We start from the raw sequence: 24,208 nt of genomic DNA on the forward strand, positions 1-24,208 counted from the left end.
TTGAGGGTTTCTTCACTGGACAATAGGTTAAATAAGACTTATTAGGGAATTTAATATAGATAATTGAGACATAGATTAACATGTAAAGAATAATAATAAAAAGTTTGGAAACAAAGGATGAGGATCAGTATGTGTGAATCTCCCTTTATTATTATGTTAATTTGCATTATTAAAACCACTTACATTAAAAAATACATATTTCTTGTCAATTTATAAAACACATTACAATATGCCTTTCCACAACTTTGTTTTGATAGTTCACTTTTTATAAACATAAACCAACTTATGTTTTATTTAATTTTTAAAATAGTTCATCTGTTGCTGTAATGGAAAAAATATATAAAATTAGTGAACAGTGTTTATTGTACTGGGAAGATCACATTATTTATTTATTTATTTTTTTTTTCAGTGGAAGAAATGATTCAAGAGAAAATGGAAAATATTGTCATAATCTGTCAAGAAAATGAAAATTCTGTATTTTCATACTGGAAGTTGAAAATACCACATGAGGAATATACAATATGTAAGTGACATTATTAATATATTAAATAGTGAATATATAGAAGATATTAAATAGTATTATATCATTTAAAATCTTTGCCTCCAGATGGATGAATAAAATCATCTATATTCTGTGTGTTGTCCTTTGGCAGCAGTGGCAAACCTTTTCCTGTCAGGGTATCAAAATTAAGCCAGTACTGTGTACTATTGAAATAAAATATTTTTTAGTAAATAGTGTTTTTTGATATAAAAAAGTAACAGTACTTGAAAGTTTCTAATGAGAACTTTGCTGCTGCATAATTTGTGCACAGTTATGCTTACTGTTTTCATTATTCAGTATGACTAATATGTCAAAGAATAGATTTGTCTTCAAATAAAAAATACTTTTTTAGGCTCATTTTGCATGAACAAATTAATAATATATGAATACTTTTATTGCAGGGTAATAAAACTGTGTGATAGCAGTTTTTGGTTTTTTTTCAGATATTTGTTTGGTACAGCCATAGTGGTGGCTGTTTTATGATAGTGAAGAGTTTAAGATATAATGAATAACCCTGAGCCATCAAACGGTATTCACTAAGTTTCCCCACATTGTACTTAGCATTAGCAAAGGCACATGATGCAAGAAAGCAAGCTTATATAGCATCAGCCAAAAAAAAAAAAAAAAACCTTATTTCACCCATCCACTCGCTCCAAATGTTTGTCAAGTTCTGCCTTGAATCTATTTAAGCTATCAACTTCTACAACGACAGGTGGAAGTTTGTTCCACCAATCAACCACCCGCTGGCTAAAGGCAAACTTCCGCACATCTATCCTACAACCGTCTTTCCTCAATTTGAATTTATGCCCTCTCAGGCCATTATTCTGAGCAAGAGGAAGAATCCCATCCGCATTGAGCATGCTCAAACCATTCAAGGCTTTATACACCTCAATCAGATCACCTCACAGGTGCCTAGTCTCCAGACGTTGTAATTTGCAAAATTTAAGCCTTTCTTCGTAAGAGCAACGCTTTTGTTCCATTCACTAATCTTGTTGCCCTTCTCTGTACTCGTTCCAACAGCTCTACATCATTCTTAAAATTAGGCCTCCAGACCTGTATACAGTACTCAAGGTGTGGCCTGACCATTGCCTTATACAAGGGGATAATCACCTCCTTATCCCTGCTAGAAAAATTCCTGTATATCATTGACAAGACATCATGAGCTATTCTTGCAGACTGTCTGCACTGCTCAGAAAACTTCATATCTGCCTGCACAATTACCCCCAGGTCCTTTTCGTTCTCCACCACTGTCAGTGTAGTACCCCAGAGTTGATACGTTGCTCTGGGATTACTGCTTCCCATATGTAGTACTTTATATTTGTCAATGTTAAACTTCATTTGCCACCTCTCAGCCCATCTGCTAAACTTTTCTAGATCCTGTTGCAGCAGTGTACTGTCATTAGTGTCCTTAACAACCCTGCCAACCTTTGTATCGTCTGCAAACTTGGACATTAAGCTTGATATACCATCATCAATATCATTTATAAATACAGAAAACAACAATGGACCTAACACTGAACCCTGAGGGACTCCACTAATAACATTAATCCATGAAGAGCAGTGTCCATTGGTTACCGCTCTCTGTCTTCTTCCACTCAACCATCCCTTTATCCATAGCAGCAATTTGCCTCCAATGCCACACTGCACAATTTGTGCAGCAGTCTTCCATGTGCAACAGTATCAAAGGCTTTTCTAAGATCCAAATATATGATATCAAAGTTATTCTTTGCATCCAGTTCCTTTGTGACTATATCATAGTATCCAATCAAATTAGTCAGACAAAACTTCCCCTTAACAAACCCATGCTGTGTCGGAGCTATAACTGAAGTCTTGTCTAGATGATTCTGCAATGCTTCTTTAACCAGTGCCTCCATTAATTTCCCTGGAACTACTCATTAAGGAACTACTCTGGAACTACTTCTCATTAAGTTTCTCCACTCCTCTACCTGTTATTGCATTAGTAGGTAGAGGAGTGCCTGGTGATTGATCTTGAGCTGCCAGTCAGCCTTTGTACAGAGAATTGTATGAAAGCTCCTACTAATACCAAGTGCTTCCAACATTTCTACAAAATTTATATCATATGAATTCTAGAGATGCATGCAGTTGAAAACTGAAAATCATTGTCATTATATGAGAACTCCCATTCAGTTCACTGATTTCTAAATGCCATTGGTCCTAGGGTAATAGGCAAATTTCATATTGTGAGATCGAGCCCATATTCTGCCACAAAAAAAAAATGCTCTGCCCATTGTACTTCAACATTAGTAGTGGCAACAAACGATTCACGAAAGCAAACTTATACAGCATCAGCCAAAAAAAGGAGAGCGACACCTTCCATTTCACCTAATCCTTGCTTCCAATAGTTTGTCTACTTCTTTGAATTTATTTAAGCAATTAACTTCCACAATAACATATGGAAGTTTGTTTCAGCAATCATCCACCCCCTGGCTAAAGGCAAACTTCTGCACATCTATTCTGCAACTGTCCTTCCTCAGTTTAAATTTGTCTCCTCGTGTATAGTCTGAGCAAGAGGAAGAATCCCATCAGCACCTTGCAGGTGCCTGCAATTTGCAGGCACCAGACACTGCAATTTGCAGAACAAAGGGATGATGCAATTTGCATCATCCCTTGTTTCCCTCACCAATCTCATTGTCCTTCTCTGTACTCATTCCATCAGCTGTACATCCTTCCTCAAATGTGACCTCCAGACCTGTACGAAGTACAGTCGGTCCTCGTATAACACGTGTTTACAGTACACGAATTCGATCATACACGATTTATAAATAGGGGAACGATATCTTATATAACACGAACCGAATTCACTTATGCACGATTCGCCTTTGTGTTTACAAGAAATGGCAGTTTCTTGTAAACTGCCATTTCTTGTATTTATTTCACCATAATAACGTAAAAACCCACACAATTCCAGCTATCAGTATAATCGCAAATGAAATTAGATTGAGTTTACTACCAGTTTATAACAGATTCCACTAGCAGAAACGCAACTGGAAATTGTTTTTGTTTTATGGTAGTAACCCCTAGAAATGTGCTTAGTAAAATGTGAGGTGTTAATCTCTGCCTTTACGGTGTTGTTTATTCAGTTGCTACACGCGCGCAGCTTTGTATGTGTATCAAGTGTGCCTCCTCGTTTTGTAATTGTGCTTTATTCCCTAAAAATGAGTAAAATACTTAAAAGATGTGGAAAGGAAGCGTCCTGGTGAAGACATTGCAGATTCAGAGAGAAAAAGAAAAGCAATATCGATAAACAGAGGCGGACTGGGTCAAAAATTCTTACCCTGGAAAATTTATAGTGGCCTCATACTATGGTTTATGGCCAAAATCACACCGGCCTCCGGCCCACCGGGGTTTCCCCTGGTAAGGCTTATGGCCAGTCCGCCTCTGTCGATAGAGAAAAATATGAAATTGTGAAACGCTTTGAGCGAAATGAAAGGTCATGTGATATTGCACGTGCTACAGACCTAAATGAGGCAATGCCGAGAATTAGAAAGAATGCAGAGAAAATAAAAACAACTTTCATAGCAGGAACAACTCAAAGTGTAATTAAAATCCATTAGATTAAGACACAAAGAATTGGAAGAGATGGAACAGCTGTCATCTGTTTGGATAGAAAATCAAACAAAAAACAAGTTTGCTTACGATAGAAGCAAAAGCATTAGCAATGTTTTATTACGTAATAGTCGTAATAACATACGTATTTTATAATACGTATAATAAAATACATATTTTATTATGATTATTTATTGTGTTTGGTAATGTTTTGGTCACAAATGTGTGTTCAATCTTGGGTGGTCGGCACCTAACCCTATTTTTCCCATAGGGCTTTTTGCATTGCACGAGGGTTTCTAGGAACACAACTATCGTGCTATACGAGGACTGACTGTACTCAAGATGTGGCCTGACCATTGCTTTATTCAATGGGATAATCACCTCCTTATCCATGCAATGATTACTGTGTTATCATTGACAAAACCCAATGAGTTGTCCTGGCAGCCTGTCTGCAATGCTCAGAGAACTTCATATAAGACTGCACAATTACCCCGGTCCTTTTCATTTTCCACTACTTTGAGTGTAGTACCACACAGTATGTTACTCTAGGGGTTACTGCTACCCATATGCGGTACTTTGCATTTGTCAATATTAAACTTCAAATGCCATTTCTCAGCCAATCTTGCCTCTCTTCTAGATTCTGTTGCAGTAGCATACCGTCGTTCCGGTCATTAACCACTTTGGCAACCCCTGTATCATCTGCAAACCTGGACATCAAACCTGATACGCTTTCATCAATATCATTGATGAATATAGAAATTTGTTACCTGCTGCACTATTATATTGCTGCAGTAAAATGTTTGAGTGAAGTTGTCAACTCTTCTGGCCTTGGCTATTCAGTCATTTATTTATTTATTGTCTTATTGCTCTGAAATAAAAATTTGTACAGTAACAATTTGTTTATGACATGATAAAATATATAATAATAATAATAATAAAAATGTAGTATAAACTATTTAGGAATGGCTGTATATTTTCTCATGCACATGTACCATTGGTTAGCCCTAATGGTGCTTCTCCATTTTAATAACATTTTTGGTTCCCTTTTTGTTTATTATTTCACCTTTTACAAAAAAAAAATAAAAATAAAAAAGTGAATAAGTAAGGTTAATGACATAAAATTAAGATAACTGTCATAAGTTTTTTATCTGACAACATAAATTCAAATAGAGACACATGAAAAAAATTTGTTATGAAGTTTTTGAAGGAACTCACAATGGTAATTAAGTAGACCAACACTAAAATAAGTGTCACACTAGCATTACGTTAATGAAAAAAATTACTTATATCTTTGCACACTTTATGTACAAGCTTATTATAACAAAACTTGTCCACTTCAGGTCAGATTCATCTTAATAGGTGAATGGGTACCTTATAACATATCTTTGATTGAAAGTGAATTTGAACTCATTTTAAAGGAAATAATGAAGAACAATCAGCTTTCTGTAAAATAAGGAATAAAGTGTAATGTTTATTGAGATCATAAAAGAGATTATCTTCTGCTCCATAAAAGACTATCTAAATGAATGGAGAAACTTTAGATCAGTGAGTATATTTGTGGTCAGCCATTGAATCTAAGGTTAAAGAGCACCACCTTGATTAAAAAAAAAATGCCTTAACATTTTATGACCACCACCTTGATTAAAAAAAAAAATGCCTTAACATTTTATGACAACTTTTTTTTTTTTTTTTTTTTGGCTGAAGGGCAGAAGACTTAAAGCAGTTATAAATGGGTACTCTTCAGAGTGGACTAGCTTAACAAGTAGAGTCATTCAGGAATTAGTTCAAGGTGTCCCCCTTTATTTTTAATCTTCATTAATGATATTGATTAAGGAGTACAGCAGGCCCTCGTTATAACGTGGTTTTCTCTATGCTGATTCGCTATAACGCTGTTTTTATATTATAACCTATATCTCACTCTAACGCTGTCGCAACTCACTATAATGCTCTTTTACCAGCGTAAAAGATTGGATTGAATTTTTGGCGTGAAAAGCAAAGTTTCCCACACTCAGTGAAATTTTCTCCCACGCTAATTTAATTGCACTATGGTGACTTGTTATGTAGTTCCGAGATCAATATTTAAAAAAAATGATCAAGTATATTGCTTGTAATATTTGCATTATATGCATTTATCCGAAGTCTAGTCATCACTCGGGTACAGTGTTAGACATTGTTACTCTACTCGAACATTGTATCATAATTAATGCAGCACAGTTACATTTTCGAAGATGAATAATGGCGGATAAGAATTAAAAAGGGACAACGTCTGGACGCAGTACGAAGCCTGCTACGGTAAGAAAAATACTGAATTTGAAAATTAAATTAAATTATACGTTTTGAAGCGAATCGATTTTGTTCAACGACAAGTGGATGTGTGCAGTAATTTAGGACTGGCAGATTCCACTGGTAAGAACAATTATAAAAAATAAAGAATTAATTTTAGCAGTGGGAAAGACAGCTGTCCCACTGCAAGTAACTAGGCCAGCTATTATAATTGAAATGGAGATACTTCTAAATAATTTTATTGAAGATAATATCCAACGCACAATTCCGTTAAGTTAAATATTATTAAAGAAAAAGCGATTAGCCTATATGATGGTCTGAAGAAGCTCACCTTAAAAAAAAAAAAAAAAAATGTGGAACCATTTAAAGCTAGTAGGGCTGGTAAGATAGATTTAAAATCCAGGGAGAAGCCGCAAGTGCACATCAAGAAGGAGCCGAAACTTTCAAAAAAAGAACTTCTAAAAATTATTCAAGAGTGGTGTTAAACTTCTCAACAAGTTTTTAACATACGTGAAACAGGAATTTTTTGGAAGCGAATGCCTAAAAGAAGTTTCATATCAAAAGAATAAAAAAAACAAAAAAAACATGTCTTGGAGTAATATTTTATGTAATGGAGAATATTTTATGTATGTAATGGAGAATATTTTATATGTACAAATTTTTTAATATTAAATATTTTGACCGATATTTGTGCATCTTTTCGCTACCGTTTATTATTGATTAGGAAATATCCTATGGCATAGACTGCGACTCACAAATACATATGTTACATTACGAGAATACAGCGCTTGCTTAGTGCTGATTCACTTAGCGATCTGTTTTTCGGGAACGAATTATCAGCATTAAGCGGGGGTCACCTGTACAGTGTTTGCTGGTGACTTGAATGATGACATAGACTGCGGCATAGATGGCATTGAATGATGGAAATATCCTATGGCATAGACTGCGACTCACAACTACATATGTTACATTACGGGAATACAGCGCTCGCTTAGTGCTGAAGGTGCTTCTGTAGCCAGGTGGGCAGGAGCAGAAGTGCGTAGCACACACACTTCTTGATTAGACCAGGGTTCGAGCCCATGACCGCCAAATATGGAGGATGCGGAAAGTTCAGGGAATGACCACTGCATATCCCCGGAGCAATATGGCCTTAGTTGCTAATGCTTCTAAAAACCAAATAACAAACAAACAAACAAGCTTAGTGCTGATTCACTTAGTGCACTGTTTTTCGGGAACGAATTATCAGCATTAAGCGGAGGTCACCTGTACAGTGTTTGTTGGTGATTTGAATGATGGGAAGGTGGTTAATGAACCATGCCGTGTTGCTTCAAAATTATTTGAACCGTTTACAAATATCGTTAAAAAATTGCAACTTGCTACTAAATGCAAGTTTGTACACCTGGGGAGTAGAAGCCTAGGAATAATTTATAGACTTGTTTGGGAGGGACAGTTAAGGATGGTTTAGGACAAAAAAAGACTTGGGAATTCTGAGACAACCAAACATGAGGTTGACCTCATGTTTGGTTAGTGTAAACCAAAAAGTGTAAATCAATGTAAGTAGGGAGAAGAATATCTCTCTATTCTGTGTATAATAAGACAATGATGAGACTACACTTGGAATACTTTATTTAGGTCTAGAAGAGGGGTGGGGAACCTTGTCCACGGGCAAAATTTGGCCCCCAGTCAAATTTGAAACTGCCTGCTGACGAAGTTCTCTAAAATACCATATGAAAAAACAGGCAAAAAGTCATTTAATACAAGTTGTTTTAAGCACTCCATAAACAAATTTCTGTTAGTTATAATGCATGTCTAGTGACATTAATCATGAGTCAGAATACATACGCCGACCGGCTAGCCGAGTGGGTAAAGTACCTGCCCGGCAACCTAAAGGTCGCGGGTTCGATTCCCGCCTCGGGCTTGGATCAAAGTACTGCAAAAACCTTGGGAGGTGCAATATGGCCACAGAAGCCGATGCGCCAACAACTTCCAAATCAAAAAAAAAAAAAAAAAAAAAAAAAAGAATACATACGAATTTATGACATAATAGTCACACCATTATTACAGCAATTAGCATTTAGCATTTGTTTCTCCCCCAAACCACTTGCATGCATTGTCTCTGTCTTATCAGGTATTGTTATTGGTAATGGATGATTTAAGTTTTGTCTTGGTAGGTTGTCAGTTACATCATTACACATCACTGCAAATTAAGTGCACTAATTTTGAATGCTGGTAATATTTATGGTTCATTTTCTTAGTTCTATTTAAGTCAGTATTGTAAAGTAGATAAAAGTAACCCCTTTCTGCAATGACTAGTAATAATAAAAGAAGAGCTGCAGGCGAAAGTACAATCTTGAACGCCACTATTTGACCAAGCAAAAGGAATACAAAAAATTGAAAGAGATTGCATTTAGACAAGCCAACATTTTTAAAAGAACTTTTATACAAACAGCAATCTGTTTTCAAAAGACATTTTATTCATTAAAATACATCTGCAATGCAAGCAAGTTATGAAGTGTTTGAGCTAATTGCAAAGAAACAAACCACACATCAAAGGCAAGTTTGTTAAAGAGTGAATAGTTGCTGTTGCAGAAATGTTAATTCAGGAAAAAGTAAAGTTGTTTGAAAATATTATTTATCACGAGGCAGGCCATTCGAATGGTGAAAAAGGTGCACTGCACCTGGGCTACAATTTCAAGAGGCGCCTGAAAACGTGAAACTTGATACACATATGAAGAAAATTTTAAAGGGAGTGTGCCAAATTGCGATTGGCACCTGGGCGCCACCTTCCCTAGGAACTCCCCTGTCACGAGGACATTTTCTGACCATACAAAAGACATGGCTAACGATATCCAAGTATTCTTGAAACAAGCAGCTTCAGAATTTTTGTTTTATTCCATAGATCTAGATGAAACAACAGATATAGCAAATACAGCACATTTGGCTATATTTGTATTTGCAATAATGGCAAATTTTGCAATATGAGAAGATTTACTTGCTTTAAAATCAATGCACGGGACTACCACAGGTGAAGGTCTCTTTTCTGAAGTCAAATTAGCAATAAGTGATTTCAATCTACCCTATGGATAACTACACCACTCATAAGGATCTACCCTATGAGCGGTGTAGTTATCTTCATGCTTAACTCCATGTGATAATCACATGAAGCTAAGTCTGGGTAGGAAATGTTTTAATAACTTGTAGTTCTAAAAATATTTCTGCAGTTTCAAAGATTTTTACCAAAACATTCTGTATTTTCATTACAGTTCAAAAACATTTTTTCAGAAATTTTCAGACAGCTTTTATTGCTCTGAAAAGTTTAAAAAAGTGTTGCTGGCATGTTTGCATTAGTTCAAAATTAGTTGGAGGTTTGCAAACATTATCCCAGGACCGAGTGGTCTTGGGGTAATGTTTGCAAACACTAGCATTTCCCAAACTGTGTTCCATGATATGTGAACAATTGTTCTGCAAAAAATCGTAATAATTAAAAATATAAAATAAATTTTGCATATTTGTAGCGTACACCACTTTTGTATCACTATAATTTTTAACTTTTTTTTTTTTTTTTTTTTGTTATTAATATACTGGCATAGACTAATAATCAAGTAGACTGCAGAACACTTTATTTTGGCGGGCTTTGCATAGAAAAGTATGTGTAGAGGTAATGCCATCTACAAAAAAGTAGCAATGTAGTGGTCTAATATGCCATTCGTATACGATTTAGCCTAGAGTACATGGATTGAAGGAGGGGGGGGGCGAAGTGAACCGATATCATAACTAAATTCACTTCCTTGTTTAAATTCGTTTTGATAATTATCAGCATTTCGAAATATTATTATTAAAATAAAAGACCATGAATTTGTGGTTGAAAAAAGAACTTTAAAATGAGAAGCAAGTACTTCTAGTATTGCAACTGTGGTCAATGAAAACGAACACAGTATTGTCACACTTCAAAGTGAGGATGAACAATCGCAGCCTTTTGTTTCCCAAAAATCTGAAGAGAAAAAACAGGAACCAACTAATAAAAGACTAAAATGAAAGTATAATGACAGTTGTTTGAATTTTGGCTTTACGTGTGTTGGAAATAAAGATGCTCCTGATGCACAGTGCGTCGTATGTAATAAAATATTAGTAAATATTTCTTTGGCTCCCACTAAACTTGCATTTTGTAAGTGCTCCGTAAATATATTGTGAGATGAAAAGTGTTCCGTAAATGTATTGTGAGATAAAGTTTGGGAAACTCTGCACTAGTATATGCATTGCAAGATGGTGACCATGTACTGCTGTAAAAATTTCACAGCTCATTGTTGACTGTGAGCCTAGTGTATAAGCTGCAGTAAAAAGTTGCATTAAATTTGTAATCACATATATTATTGCCATTACAGTGTATAATGGAAATTCGTTTACATTGAAAAGTTTGAAAAAGAGGTAGGATATCATCAGCATTGAGCTTACTCAGTTCATTCAATGCCTTAGAACACCACAGTCAGATCTCCTCATAGGTGCTTAGTCTCCAGACCCTGCAATTTGCAGAACTGAAGCCATTCTTAGTAAGAGCACCCTTTTGTTCCTTTCACTATTCTCGTTTCTCATCTGTGTGGCCTAACCATTGCCTTATACAGTGGGATAATCACCTCCTTATCCCTGCTGTCAAAATTCCTGTTATATCATTGACAAAACCCCACGAGCTGTCCTATCAGCGTGTCTGCACTGCTCAGAGAACTTCATGCCTGACTGTACAGTTACCCTTCCTCAGGTCTTTTTTCATTCTCTACTATTTTGAGTGTGGTACCACACAGTTGGTATCCTATTGTGGGATTACTGCTACCCCACACGCAATACCTTGCATTTTTTAATGTTAAACTTCAATTGCCAATTCTCAGCCCATCTGCCTAATTTGTTGCAGTAGCATAACCTGATTACTTCGTTAACTATTCTGCTAACCTTCATATCATATGCAAACTTATTAGGCCTGATATGTCTGCATTAATATTATTAATAAATATAGAAAACAACACTGGCTCCAGCGCAGTCTTCTTGTACCACTGATGTAGCCGAGTGGTCATGAGCGAGAGTGCAGTAGCACGTGCTCTTTGAGTGGACTGAGGTTCAAGCCCTTGACTGCTGAATATGATTGAAGAATGTATTCATTATTTGTTGTAAACTCCTGACCTGGTGGTTGTGCCATAATATAAGCAACTTTTTTTTTTTTTTTTTTTTTTACTGTTATTAGTGGAATTGCCCATTGATAACCACTGTCTTCTCTCAGTCAAACCATACCTTTTATTCACAGCAGTAATTTGCCTCTAATGCCACACTGCTCCAATTCAGGTGTTTTATGTGGAAAATTGTGAAAATGCACATCTCATGTTTCAAGGGAAACCTGTAGGTATTCTAGTAGTATGGAAGGAGTGGTTTGTGTTTATATTTTACACAGAGAAAAAGAATATAAGCAAACAGGCCATTTTCCTGAAGTTGTGACCATGTCCAGACACAAAAGGGACAGCACATTAACTGTTGGAGCTGTTATTATCAGCTGCCTGGAAAAAAGCAGTTATAACGAAGTTGTAACTTCTGGCCACTGGGGACATCAGAGTATTAAGAAAACCTTTATTACTCTTTTCAGGTAGTAATTCAGTTGAGACACAGTATCTTATTAATATATATACCGTGGTTTTATTTACTGGTTATAAATGAGCTAGATTAATGATTTACATATTTAACCAAATTTTTCAGTGTTGAGAAGGAAAAAATATCTCTAAGATAAAGTGTAAATTTTTCATTTGAAGCTCTTGAGTGAAAGAGGATGTAAATTTCTCATTGTCTCCCAACTTTTATGTATGTAAATTTAATTTTAAATATTCATTATGGTTTCAGTGGAGGAAACAATTCAGGAGAAAGTGAGCCCCTCTTTTATTGCTGTTATGAATCCACTTACAGAGCAAGTTAATGGAAAATTGGCATCCCAAAATGAAGATTTAGCCGCTTCTTATCAATACACAAATCATAGTAAGTATTATAAGTGTAAAAAGTCGCTTAGGAGACATTATGTAATACTTTCCTATTAATTTGTCTGTATCATATTATATACAGATTGTTGACCTCTTAGCTTAGCTATCGCATGGATTTTTGTTGCACAAGAGTTCGACAGGCCCCTAAACTTTAGGACTTTATAGTACTGAACGTCAGTTCCTTAACATGTTCACTGCATCCTCACAAATATGTGGCATTGGATTTTTAATCCACTTGGAGGGAAAACCACCCTATTTTTAGAACTTTTCCCTTCTAGTTAGACAGAATAAAAACCAAATAATTTTGTCAAGTAACCTTCATTGGAGGATGATTAATTCAATAATAGTGAGCAGAAAGCCTAAAAATGTCTCTGCCTTTTTCAGTCCAGATTGCTTCAATCCTGAGTCAAAAAGGTCATTGGAAAAGCTGGCATTGTAAATGTTAAGTATTTATATGGGGTGTTGGCAAAGTCAGTGCCATAGGAAAATTTAGTAATAACCTTAAACATGCTATACTGTTATAAATACGGGTGTTTTCTTTTCTGTGCAACCAATAAAAGGAGTATATCCAAGGAATATACAGCAGACAACATGAAATTACATCACAATATACGTGTCCATATAAGTTACATTATGATCTTTTTTTTCTTTTTTTTTTTTTTATTGTGCACTGGCTCAGTTTTGCATATATCATTCACAGCCAAACTAGTAAGGGACTTATATTGAAGAGTTATGCACCTTTTAATATCCCCATTAAGATATTGGGATATATGAGGGTTACATAATCAATTGTGGATTAAAATTACAGTAAACCTTTGATTTTACAAACTAATAGGGGAAGGGGGGGCTCTGCTATTACTGAATGTTCATTAAATTGAAAGTTTTATTTTTTGAGACCATTTGCGCAGTTACTTCGTATATGCATGTATTAGAAACACTGAAATAAAGTTATTAATAAAAATATGCTATTATTTACCATGACCATTATGGTCATGGTACCAGTCAAATTTTGTTCATCCATTAAATAAAGGTCCATAAAGATGTAGTTTAATATTATGGTAAATTCCCACTCATCTGTGTAGATTATCCATGGATGAATATCTTTTTCTTTTAATTTTCATACGTTAATCAAATTGAATCGATTTTTTAGGAAAATGTATATTGTCTGCGAACTGAACTAAACTTTCATATCTCACACTCTTCCAGTTTTGTATTTTTACCAGTCTTTTTTAAGTTTAATTGATTTTTTTCCAAGTAATGGAGGATAAACTATCCTAGCAACCCTAACAGGCTGCTAGAATCGCTCATTGGGTTCTGTCAATGATATACAGGAATTTTGCCTGTATAGTAGGGACTAAAAGGTGTTATCCCTTTCTATATGGCATTGATTAGGCTGTACCATGTATTACATACATATCTAGAAGTTTCATTGCTGATTTGTTAAATGAGTGAAAAGAAGAGCAACAAGATTAGTCAGTAGCACAGAAGAGTACTTTTAACATCAAAGACTTCAGTTCTACAGATTATAGTGTCTGTAAATCTGTGAAACAGTCTTTTTGAAGTGTTTAAAGCTTTAAAGAGATTGAGTAAACAAAATCTGATGGCATCCTTACTCTTTCTGAGACAGACAAGTGAAAATTTCACTTGTCATTCAGCTTTTTGTTGTGTATGCAATGCGTATCATTAGTTCCATTTATCAAACATCTAATTGCTAATAATTTCCCATCATTCTCAAAAGATGTATGTATTAAATATGCAGTTGAATTATAGTCCGGGTGAATATCTGGTCATAAATAATTCAGTGAAGAGAGAGGTGGTATTTTTTATTTGTTTATTTTTTAAATTATTATTTTTATAAACTTCATTATGATGCACAAAGATAGATAAACAGTTGGTGAACTGTTATTGTGTTGGTATGCACTTGGCAAGCTTAGAAAACAAACTTTCATTATTATTTAAAATGATGTATTGAGGTTTATTATATTTATAGGATTTTTAACAAGAATATTAAAAAACAACATTTTAAAATTTTATAATATACACTGTAACTGTATTGCACTTAATTAGGTGGTAGATGGCTCTCATCAACCAGTGAAATACCACCACTTTGGTTATTGGAGGCTTGAAGTTGTCACAATGATGTTTAGTCTCCAGAGTAAAACTCCAACAACCCCCATCTTTCTTCCATCATGCAATATAATCAATGTCATTTAAGGTTAGGGTGGACATTGTGACAACATCCGATCTTCCTTACATTTCGAAGATACGTTTCTAAAACACTATTCGCAGGCTGCCTGCTAGATAATTCACCAGATGGAACCTACTCATAACTCTCTAGGAGGCATCTGGATCAGCTAGTGTATAATTTTGGTGTTTCTACTCTGTGAGGTAGTGTCTAGAATGGGTACAAGGAATCTTTCATGTATATGAATACAAAGAAGAAGAAAACAAATCAGATTGGATTTCGTGTACTGGATGTGGGAAAGCCGTAGATAACCCAGCTGATGTTGCTGATGAATTGAATAGGTACCATCTGTCTTTACTGATGAAAGTTCATTCATGCTGAGAAGAGGCTGTGCGAATTAGGCTCAGCCACGTGAAATTAGTTATTTCGAAATTACAGATGACTGATTATTACTAAAACTTTTGAGCATAAAGGCAAGCAGGGCTCCCACAGTTGATGGCATATACCCGATATTCTTCCTGATGAGGTAGAACATGCGTTGAAGAATCAGAAAGCCCTGGGGGAAGATGAAGTTACTGTAGAGTTGTTAAAATTGGGAGGAAGAGACATAACACAAAAACTGGCAAGGCTCTTCACAAAATGCATTAGAAAAGGTGTGACGCCTAAGCAGTGAAATAATGCAACCATAGTTTTGCTGCATAAGAAAGGAGATAAATTGGAAATTATAGACCAATTAGCTTGTTATCCCACATCTACAAGTTGTTCACAAGGGTCATTACTAACAGATTAGAAAGAATACTTGATGAGAATCAACCGAAAGAGCAAGCTGGCTTTAGGACAGGATTCTCAACTATGGATCACCTTCACATGATATCACAGCTAATGGAGAAAGCAAATGAATATAAAACACCATTATGCCTGGCATTTGTGGATTATGAAAAGGCATTTGACTCCCTACAGCATAAGGCAATGTTTCGGGCACTGGAAAGACAAGGCATAGATACCCCATATATTATGATTTTGAAGAAAATATATGAGAACGCTACCTCTTTTATTAGACTAGACAGTAGGAAATTTAAAATTGAGAAAGGAGTTCGACAAGGAGACACAATATCTCCGAAGCTGTTTACTGCTGCCCTTGAGGAAGCTTTCAAAAGATTAGACTGGTCACAGAAAGGAGTCAGTGTGAATGGAGAGTACCTAAACCATTTACGATTTGCAGATGACATTGTGGTCATAAGCCACGATCCCAAAGAATTAGAGGAAAATCTTAATCAGTTATGCACAGTTAGTAAGGATTTTGGACTAAAGATGAATATGGCTAAAACAAAAGTAATGATGAACAAGTATGCCACAGAAAGGGACATAATGATTGAAGAAGCAGTAATTGAGAAGGTGGAGTCATATACTTATCTTGGACAAGTTATTAGCTGTAATAATGATAAATGGCTGGAAGTCAAGAGAAGAATAAATTTTGGATGGATAGCATTCAGGAAATATAGTCACATACTGAAGAGCAATATCCCAGTTTGTCTGAAACGTAAAATAATGAATCAATGTATACTCCCCACCATGACTTATGGAAGTGAAACTTGGGCACTCACCAAAAGAATGGAAGAGAAGCTAAGAACTACACAGCGAAGAATGGAACGAATTATATTGGGAATCACTGTTAGATAAGAAGAGAAACACATGGATTAGGGAGCAAACTCAAGTAAAGGACATTCTTATCAAAACTAAAGAACTAAAATGGTCTTGGGCAGGATACATAGCTCGAAGACATGACAGATGGACTAAGAAAATAACAGAATGGTACCCAAGAGGAGCTAGAAGAAAACCTGGAAGACAACGGCAGAGATGGATAGATGAAATTCATGAGTTTGTGGGTAGTGAATGGATGGCCAGTGCTGAAAACAGAAGGAACTGGAAAGTTGCTGGAGAGGCCTTCATCCTGCAGTGGATTGAAAATGGCTGATGATGATGACCCATTAAACTTGAGGGAGGCAGCCAGGGTGTGTATTGAACCATTGAGGTTAATTATGAGGGCATCTTTGGTCTCAGGAGAGATTCCTTTGGACTAGAGAAGTGCCAGCAGTTTAGCCTGTATATAAAGGTGGTTCTAAGAGTGAAGTTGGTAACTATTGACTGGTTAGTCTGACTTCAGTGATAAGGAACATCTTAGAGGCAATGATTACAGGTGCAATCCAGGGACATTTTGATAGAAATGGCATTCTGAAGATCACACAATATGGTTTTGTTGGGAAAATCATTTTTAACTAACTAATAAGTTAGTTTGACACAGTTACTCATGAACTGGATGTAGGGAACAATTTCAGCATAGTTTATTTGTATTTTAGCAAAGCATTTAACCAGTCTCTCGTGAGACAATATTGTATGTTATAATATGTTGGGATTACTGGAAAGATTCTAAGATGGATTTCTGGAGTGCAGAAGGCAGAGGATTGTGATTAATGGATATTCTTCATATTGGTGTAATGTCAAAAGTGGAATACTCTAAGGATCAGTTCTTGGACCACTGTTGTTTCTAATTTTCATTAAGAACGTCAATGACATGATATCAAAATTTGCAGACAACCAAGCAGCGCTACTTCAGGATGGGGCGCCTCCATAGTCAGGTGGGAAGGAGCAGCAGTGTGTAGCACACGCTTCTTGATTAGACCGAGGTTCAGACCTGTCACCACCAAATACGGAGGATGTGGAAAGGTCAGGGAATGACCACCACATATCCCGGAGCAATATGGCCTTAGTTGCTAACGCTCCTAAAAACCAAATAACAAACAAACTTCAGGATGATTTGAACATGGTTCAAGAATGGTCAGAAAAGTGGCAGCTAAGATTTAATGCAAGGTCTTGCACTTGAGGAATAGCAACCCAAAAATAAATTATACACTTTGTGGGGTTGAATTAAATACAATAGAAGAAAGAGATCTGGGAGTTACAATACAGGCAGATGTGAAGTTTTCTGAGCAATGTAAACAGGGGGCCAGGAAAGCCCATGGTGTCCTATTGATGATTTATCAAACATTATCCTGTAGATATAGGGAGGTAATAATCCCACTGTATCTGGCAATTGGAATAGTTGAGGCTTACAGTTCAAAGAAATGCAGAGGTCAACTGGATAGTTGCCTTCATGAGGAGGGAAGTGCATAATTTGTTGTTTCTTATTTTATTATTATTATATTTTTTTGGCCAGTGTATCAAAAGCCTGTAGCTTCCTTGCACTATTTGGCTTATACTAATACTAAAAATTGAATCCTCTGCATGACTGATGGCATTATGAAATCACCATGACCACTGAATTGTTAAGAATATTTTTTTTCTAAATTAAAGTTTTAGGTTTTGAGTTCAAACTGGAAAATCTCTTTTATCTTTATGTAATTTTGCATTTTTATTTCCCCTTTTAGTGGAAGAAAATATTCATGAAGTACCCTACCTATCTATTGACAGTAGTGCAGACCAAAATGATGAAACTAGGATACCAGTAAACATACATATAATGCCTTCAGTTCAATACATAAATCATAGTAAGGATTTTTGTTTGCATTCTTTTGTAACTTTTGGACTGTGATAAGTTGCATATAATATGAAATTTAGAAAAAAAAAAATATATATGATTGATATATGGTTTAACTGGAATAAACTTCCATCTCTCGTAGAAGCTGATAGATTCAAGGCAGAACTAGACAAACATTTGGACCGTATGGATGGGTGAAATGAGAAGGGTGTTGTGTGTGTTTTTTTTTTTTTTTTTTTTTTTTGGCTGATGCTATATAAGCTTGCTTTCTTGCATCATGTGCCTTTGCTAATGCTAACTGAAGACTTAGTTAATTGTTTATTTTTTGTATTACAGAAAACACAGAATATTGTTTTATTTTTCTCTTCTTTGACTATTTTGTATATATATCATTATGACAAAGCTCAGGAATTAGCTAACTGAAAAATATCTGGGGAGAAAAAAGTTTCTTGAGTTTAGTAAACCATCCTCTGGTGCCATCAAAAGTTTTCTCTTTTATACCATGACCAATCTGCCTAAATAACAAAACTTATTGAAGAAATTTTTGATAACAGTATTGTACTGGAGGCAAATTTACCAAATATGGACTAGAAGCAGCAACATACTTATGCACCCAGCATACTAAACTGCCTAGGAATGCAGTTTACTCCAGAGGTCATCAGTGTGCTGACCAAACATAAATTCTTATGGTCCAAAGCATTAGTTTTCCCTAGCAGTTCATATTTAGGCATCTCAAGAGGAACTGTCAGCTCCTCTTGAGATGCCTTTTTCTTAGCTTTCTAACTCATACTTTTGTAATAAAAAATGGTTAAATGATGTACAGAAGTGGACTTTTTCTACCAAAAAACAAATCTTCAGTCACTTATTTTTCCTGTTGCTTATCTTTTAGTTTTCAGCACTTTTACCTTTCTTCAATATTTTAATATATATATATATATATATATATATATATATATATATATATATATTTTTTTTATTAAATATGCTTATGTACAGTTGAACTTAGTTATAATGAGCATCAAGGGACCGACAAAATTTCCTCATTACTTGCTATATCAGTGATAGTGGAGATGGGGAACCCCTGGGGCCATTACACAGTGAACACTGTATATCAGTGATGAGTTAAATCTACCTCCTATTTTTTTTCAATTCTCAATAACTTGATAAAAAGATAGATTCAAAAAACAAAAGAAATATTAGAGAGAAAAAAATAATATAAGTATATACCTACATATTATTTGTATTAATATTCTTGTATAAACTACAATACACTTAATACTAAACACAATTTATTTCTCCATAATTAAAAATAATACCATTTAATAATAATCATGATTTCATTTAGTCTTTATTTATGTATATAAATTAAAAGTGATGTTTGTTTTAAAGATTTCACTCTGATATTTCTTAAGTTTCCCCTTAAAACACTCAACACATTAAAAGTCTAATTACTTACCTCAGTTCCTTGAAAACAATTGACTAATGTGTCCATTGCACCTTGAGCTTATGAGATTGTTGGCACTGATTTTGATTCACTTTCAGTTGTCATCACGATCATCGTCTTTGTTGAGCACATCATCTATAATGTCACTCTCTGTAGGAAGACCACTACTTAATAAGTTGTCATTGACTCATACAAATTCATTGATGTTATCTGTATTAAAACCGGTTAATTGCTGGAACAAACTTCCATCTGTTGTTGTGGAAGTTGATAGCTTAAATAAATTCAAGGAGGAACTGGACAAACTTTACATAGCAACCATTCGGATAATGGCAAGTTGTTTTCTTCGTTTCCATCTTCTTCATCTACAATTGAAATTTCATTTGAATTTAATTTAGATTTCTTTAAGCAGTTCGATATGTTTGTCGAAGTAACGTTGTTCCACACATCATTCAATAAATTTATAGCATCCAATATCTGTATAGACTTGGTAAGATTCTGTTCTCTTTTTGACTGATCATATGTAGAACTAGAAATCTTTTATAAAATCCTTTCAAACTCTCGATTACACCTATGTCCATTGGTTGTAAAATTGATGTCGCATTGGGAGGCAATTCCTGGCATATTTGCACATACAAGCACCATCAAGCGAGCCTCTGCTTTTTCCACCAACACATTTTCCCCCTTTGAATTTAAATGTATTGTCAGGTGTCAAATTATAAAAAAAGTCCTGTTTCATCGGCATTGTAGTAGTAATAGTAGTAGAAGCATGTGACTCAAGAAAGCAAGCAAAGTTTGTCCAGTTTCTCCTTGAATTTAATTAAGCTATCAACTTCCATGACAGATAGAAGTTTGTTCCAGCAATTAACTGCCTGCTGGCTGAAGGCAAATTTTTACACATCTATTCTACAACTGTTTTTCCTCAATTTGAATTTTTGCCCTTCAGGTTTGTAATCTGAGCAAGCGGAAGAATCCCATCAGAATTCAGCATGCTGAACCCATTCAAGGCCTTATACACCTCGCAGGTGCCTAGTCTCCAGCCACTGCAATTTGCAGAACTTAAAACCTTTCTTGGTAAGAGGACCCCTTTGTTCCCCTCACCAATCTTGTTGCCCTTCTCTGTACATGCTCAAGCAACTCTACATCCTTCCTAAAATGAGGCCTCCAGACCTGTACGCAGTACTCAAGGCATGGCCTGACCATTTCTTTATACAAAGGGATAATCACCACCTTTTCCCTGCTAGCAAAATTCCTGTATATCATTGACAATACCCCATGACTTGCTCAGGCAGCCTGTCTGCATTGCTCAGAAAACTTCATATCTGACTGCACAATTACTCCCAGGTCTTTTTCATTCCCCACCTTCCTGAGTGTAGTACCACACAGTTGGTACGTTCCTCTGAGGTTACTTCTACCCATATGCAGTACTTTGCATTTGTCAATGTTAAACTTCAGTTGTCACTCCTCAGCCCATCTCCCCAAATTTTCTAGATCCTGTTGCAGTAGCACAACTGTTGTAGATGTCATCTTCATGGAAATCTTTCCTGATTTCTATCCAAACAATGTCAATCCATTCATTTGCCATTATTGGATCTGCAGATCAAGATTCTCCACTAATTTTTGCATAAACGATGTTATGTCGTTTTTTAAATTGATCTAGTCAACCATTGTTTTACACAAAATTGTCCCATCCAAATTGTTCAGAAAATATTTTGGCTTGAGCCTTCGAGATCGGACCGTCTGCTGAAAATCTAGCACTTCTTTGTGTGATGAACCATTGAAGCAGTGCTTCCTCAACATTTGTAACCTTGTACTTTCTAAAAAAAAAAAATTTTTTTTTTTTCCCGCTTATATTCTTTTCTAGTGCTAATATGTAAACATCTTTATTCTTCTACAATGTCGGTACACTTGAAGAGGACAAAGAAAACCTTTTACACACTTCAAAATTTTTTGTACCACTTTCTACCTTACAAATAATTTCGACTTTTTCGCAAATCGAAAGACACTTCCTTTTGTTAGTAGACATGTGTCCGAAGAAAAGGTTCATATCTAACTGATTTTACTTTAAAGTGATCCGCATACAATGTTCCTAGAAGTCCCGAAATGCATATAACATTCTTAGAAGTCCTGTTTCCAAAATTCTTAGAAGTCTCAAAATTAATTTATGGTTCAGTGAATATACATGACAATCTGTAAATAGGCTAATGCGGCAAGCGGAACACAATGCATTATTGTATAGCCCCCGTCCCAGGAAGGACACGATCATTAACTGGCTACTAATCCGATGCAGGTGGTCATAAAGCTGAGTTGCCATTTTTATTTTTGTCTATTCCAGGAATTGGGATTTTTCAACTACCTAAGCAATTAAGAATGTTTGCATATTTACCAAAATTTTTTCGATGTATCCGTGTAGTATGCTCATTATAACAGTGAGCAATTGTATGGGAATATGCATAAATTAAAATCATTATGACTTTTTGCTCATTACAGCCATGATCTCGTTATTTCCATGCTTGTTATAACCAAGTTCGAATGTATTTCTTTTTTTTATCACAGCCTTCAGAGCTGTTTAATGGCAGCTGTAATAACATTTACCACACATGTTCAGTGACTGTTTTGGATGGCAGTTATATGCAGATTTTGTATTATTTGTTTACTTGTAAACAGTTAAGGAAACTTAACAATTTATTTTCTTTTAAAAATAGGTTTGTAAACTTGATAGGTTTGTATCAGCTATCAGAACTAGTTTTTGGGGAGGAACTTTCCATTTTATAGGTGGGAAAAGTATGTTCTTTTAATTCAAGCAATCTTTGCCACTTAGCTTCCTGCAGATTGTTCAGTGAATCAAGTACTGAGAGGTTACTTTTTCATTCTTGAATTACTATAAAATATTTAATATCAGTAGGCAAAATGTGATAGCTTCATTCATCCTTTGCTCAGAAGAAAACTGATGTGTAATTGTCTTCTATTAAACAAAATACAACAGAAACATTAGAACTTTTACAAAAAAATGTATGGGAAATCTGTTTAGCTATCTTAAGTGGTTCAAAAGTGGAAGTGCCAGCACAGACATGATGCTCTCTTAGGATGTCCATCAACATTAATAACTGATGTTACAAAGATAGCAGACAGTGTCTGCTATCATTGTTGAAGACAGACAAATTTCATTCAGAAAACTTGTACAGGTCTTGTATATTAGTTATGGAGGTGCACAAAGCATTTTGAAGCAACATTTCTGTTCTCCTCAGAACATCCAAAGAAGTTTTTTTTCCCCTGGATTTATCACTACAATCTTGAATCAAAACAATGTAGTCCACTGTGGAAACAGTGAACTATATCTGCCTACAAACAAGACAGGCTTCCAAAAGATGCCATTTTTGATATGAAAATCATTATATAAATTCACGGAAAAATGTATCACGTTTGGGCAATATTATGGTGAAGTTCTAAAGACATTGAATTAGAAAATGGGCCAGAAAAGATCTGATTTGAAAATGAAATTCTATCTAATGATAATGCAAGAAAGTCCGCATCCTCAGTTGTTAAGGAAACATTACATGCATTAAGTATCAGAATAGTTCCTTCTCCTCCCCATAGTTCATATTTTGCCTCTCGCAACTTTTTTCTATTTCCTAAACTCAGGGGTGAACTAAAAGGTGCTATTTTCCATCAGTCACTGAGGTAATAAACGTCACTTGGGATATCTTAAATTAACTCTCAAACAATGGCTTCCTTGAAGTATTTAGAAAATAGGTGCAGAGATGGGGAAAGTTTATTGAACTAGGAGGACGGTTTTGTTGAAAGGGAATAACTGTCAGAAGCTCAATAAAACATTTTATGTTTGAATTTAATTAGTTTATTTTTTGATTACTTCTCTTATGTGCATTTGTTCCCATTGATGTTTGCCAATTAAATCTGTCAGGAAACTGCTTAATACAATAATAATGAGCAGTTTCCTGACAGATTTAATTTTATCAGCCTTAAGTACTACAGACAAGTGGTTGTTAAGGGAACAACCACTTGTCTCAGTTGTTAAGGAAACATTACATGCATTAAGTATCAGAATAGTTCCTTCTCCTCCCCATAGTTCATATTTTGCCTCTTGCAACTTTTTTCTATTTCCTAAACTCAGGGGTGAACTAAAAGGTGCTATTTTCCATCAGTCACTGAGGTAAGTGGTAGCAGTTAATAATATTATCTGTATTTCCATCCTGTCAATATTATGAATTAGAAAAGTTTTAATACAAATCAGCTTTTGGCTGGTAAAAACCAAATTCATGAAGAGCATTTTAAGGAGAATTGTAATATATATATTGTGGTGTAAGTTAGACTTAATCATCAGGTTGTATTAATTATTTTGATAGAGAAACACAGCCACTCCCTAAGGGCTGTGTTCCGTGGAACTCTATGCAAGTCAGAATTTCTCTAAATGTTTATGCAGCACTCGCAACTATGTGTGCTGAATTTGATTGAAGCAAAAAAGAAATGTTCGACGAACATGTAAATAGAATTATTTATTCAATTTTTTTATCTCATGCGCAGGAAAAATTACAAAAGTACAAAATTTCAAAATTATAAAATTACAAAAAGAGAAGGGAGACAGGCATAATGTCAGCAAGTTTTACCTTTCGAGCAACGTTGCCAGAAT

The 24,208-nt window shown here is 35.2% G+C and overlaps 1 protein-coding gene across 1 annotated transcript in view; it reads left to right on the top strand.

The window, feature by feature from the left end:
• The window catches only part of Su(var)3-9 (Suppressor of variegation 3-9), a 210,852-nt gene that overhangs the window by 64,012 nt on the left and 122,632 nt on the right, over window positions 1–24,208 (top strand). Inside the window, exons 3-5 of the mRNA XM_090390180.1 lie at window positions 410–523; window positions 12,266–12,397; window positions 18,010–18,129. Coding sequence (XP_090246306.1) covers window positions 410–523; window positions 12,266–12,397; window positions 18,010–18,129 — 366 coding nt within the window. The remainder of the gene's footprint in view (window positions 1–409; window positions 524–12,265; window positions 12,398–18,009; window positions 18,130–24,208) is intronic.

Source organism: Mastigoproctus giganteus, chromosome 2 (genome assembly GCF_048544385.1).
Source record: "Mastigoproctus giganteus isolate SK-2022 chromosome 2, ASM4854438v1, whole genome shotgun sequence".
NCBI lineage: Eukaryota > Metazoa > Arthropoda > Arachnida > Uropygi > Thelyphonidae > Mastigoproctus > Mastigoproctus giganteus.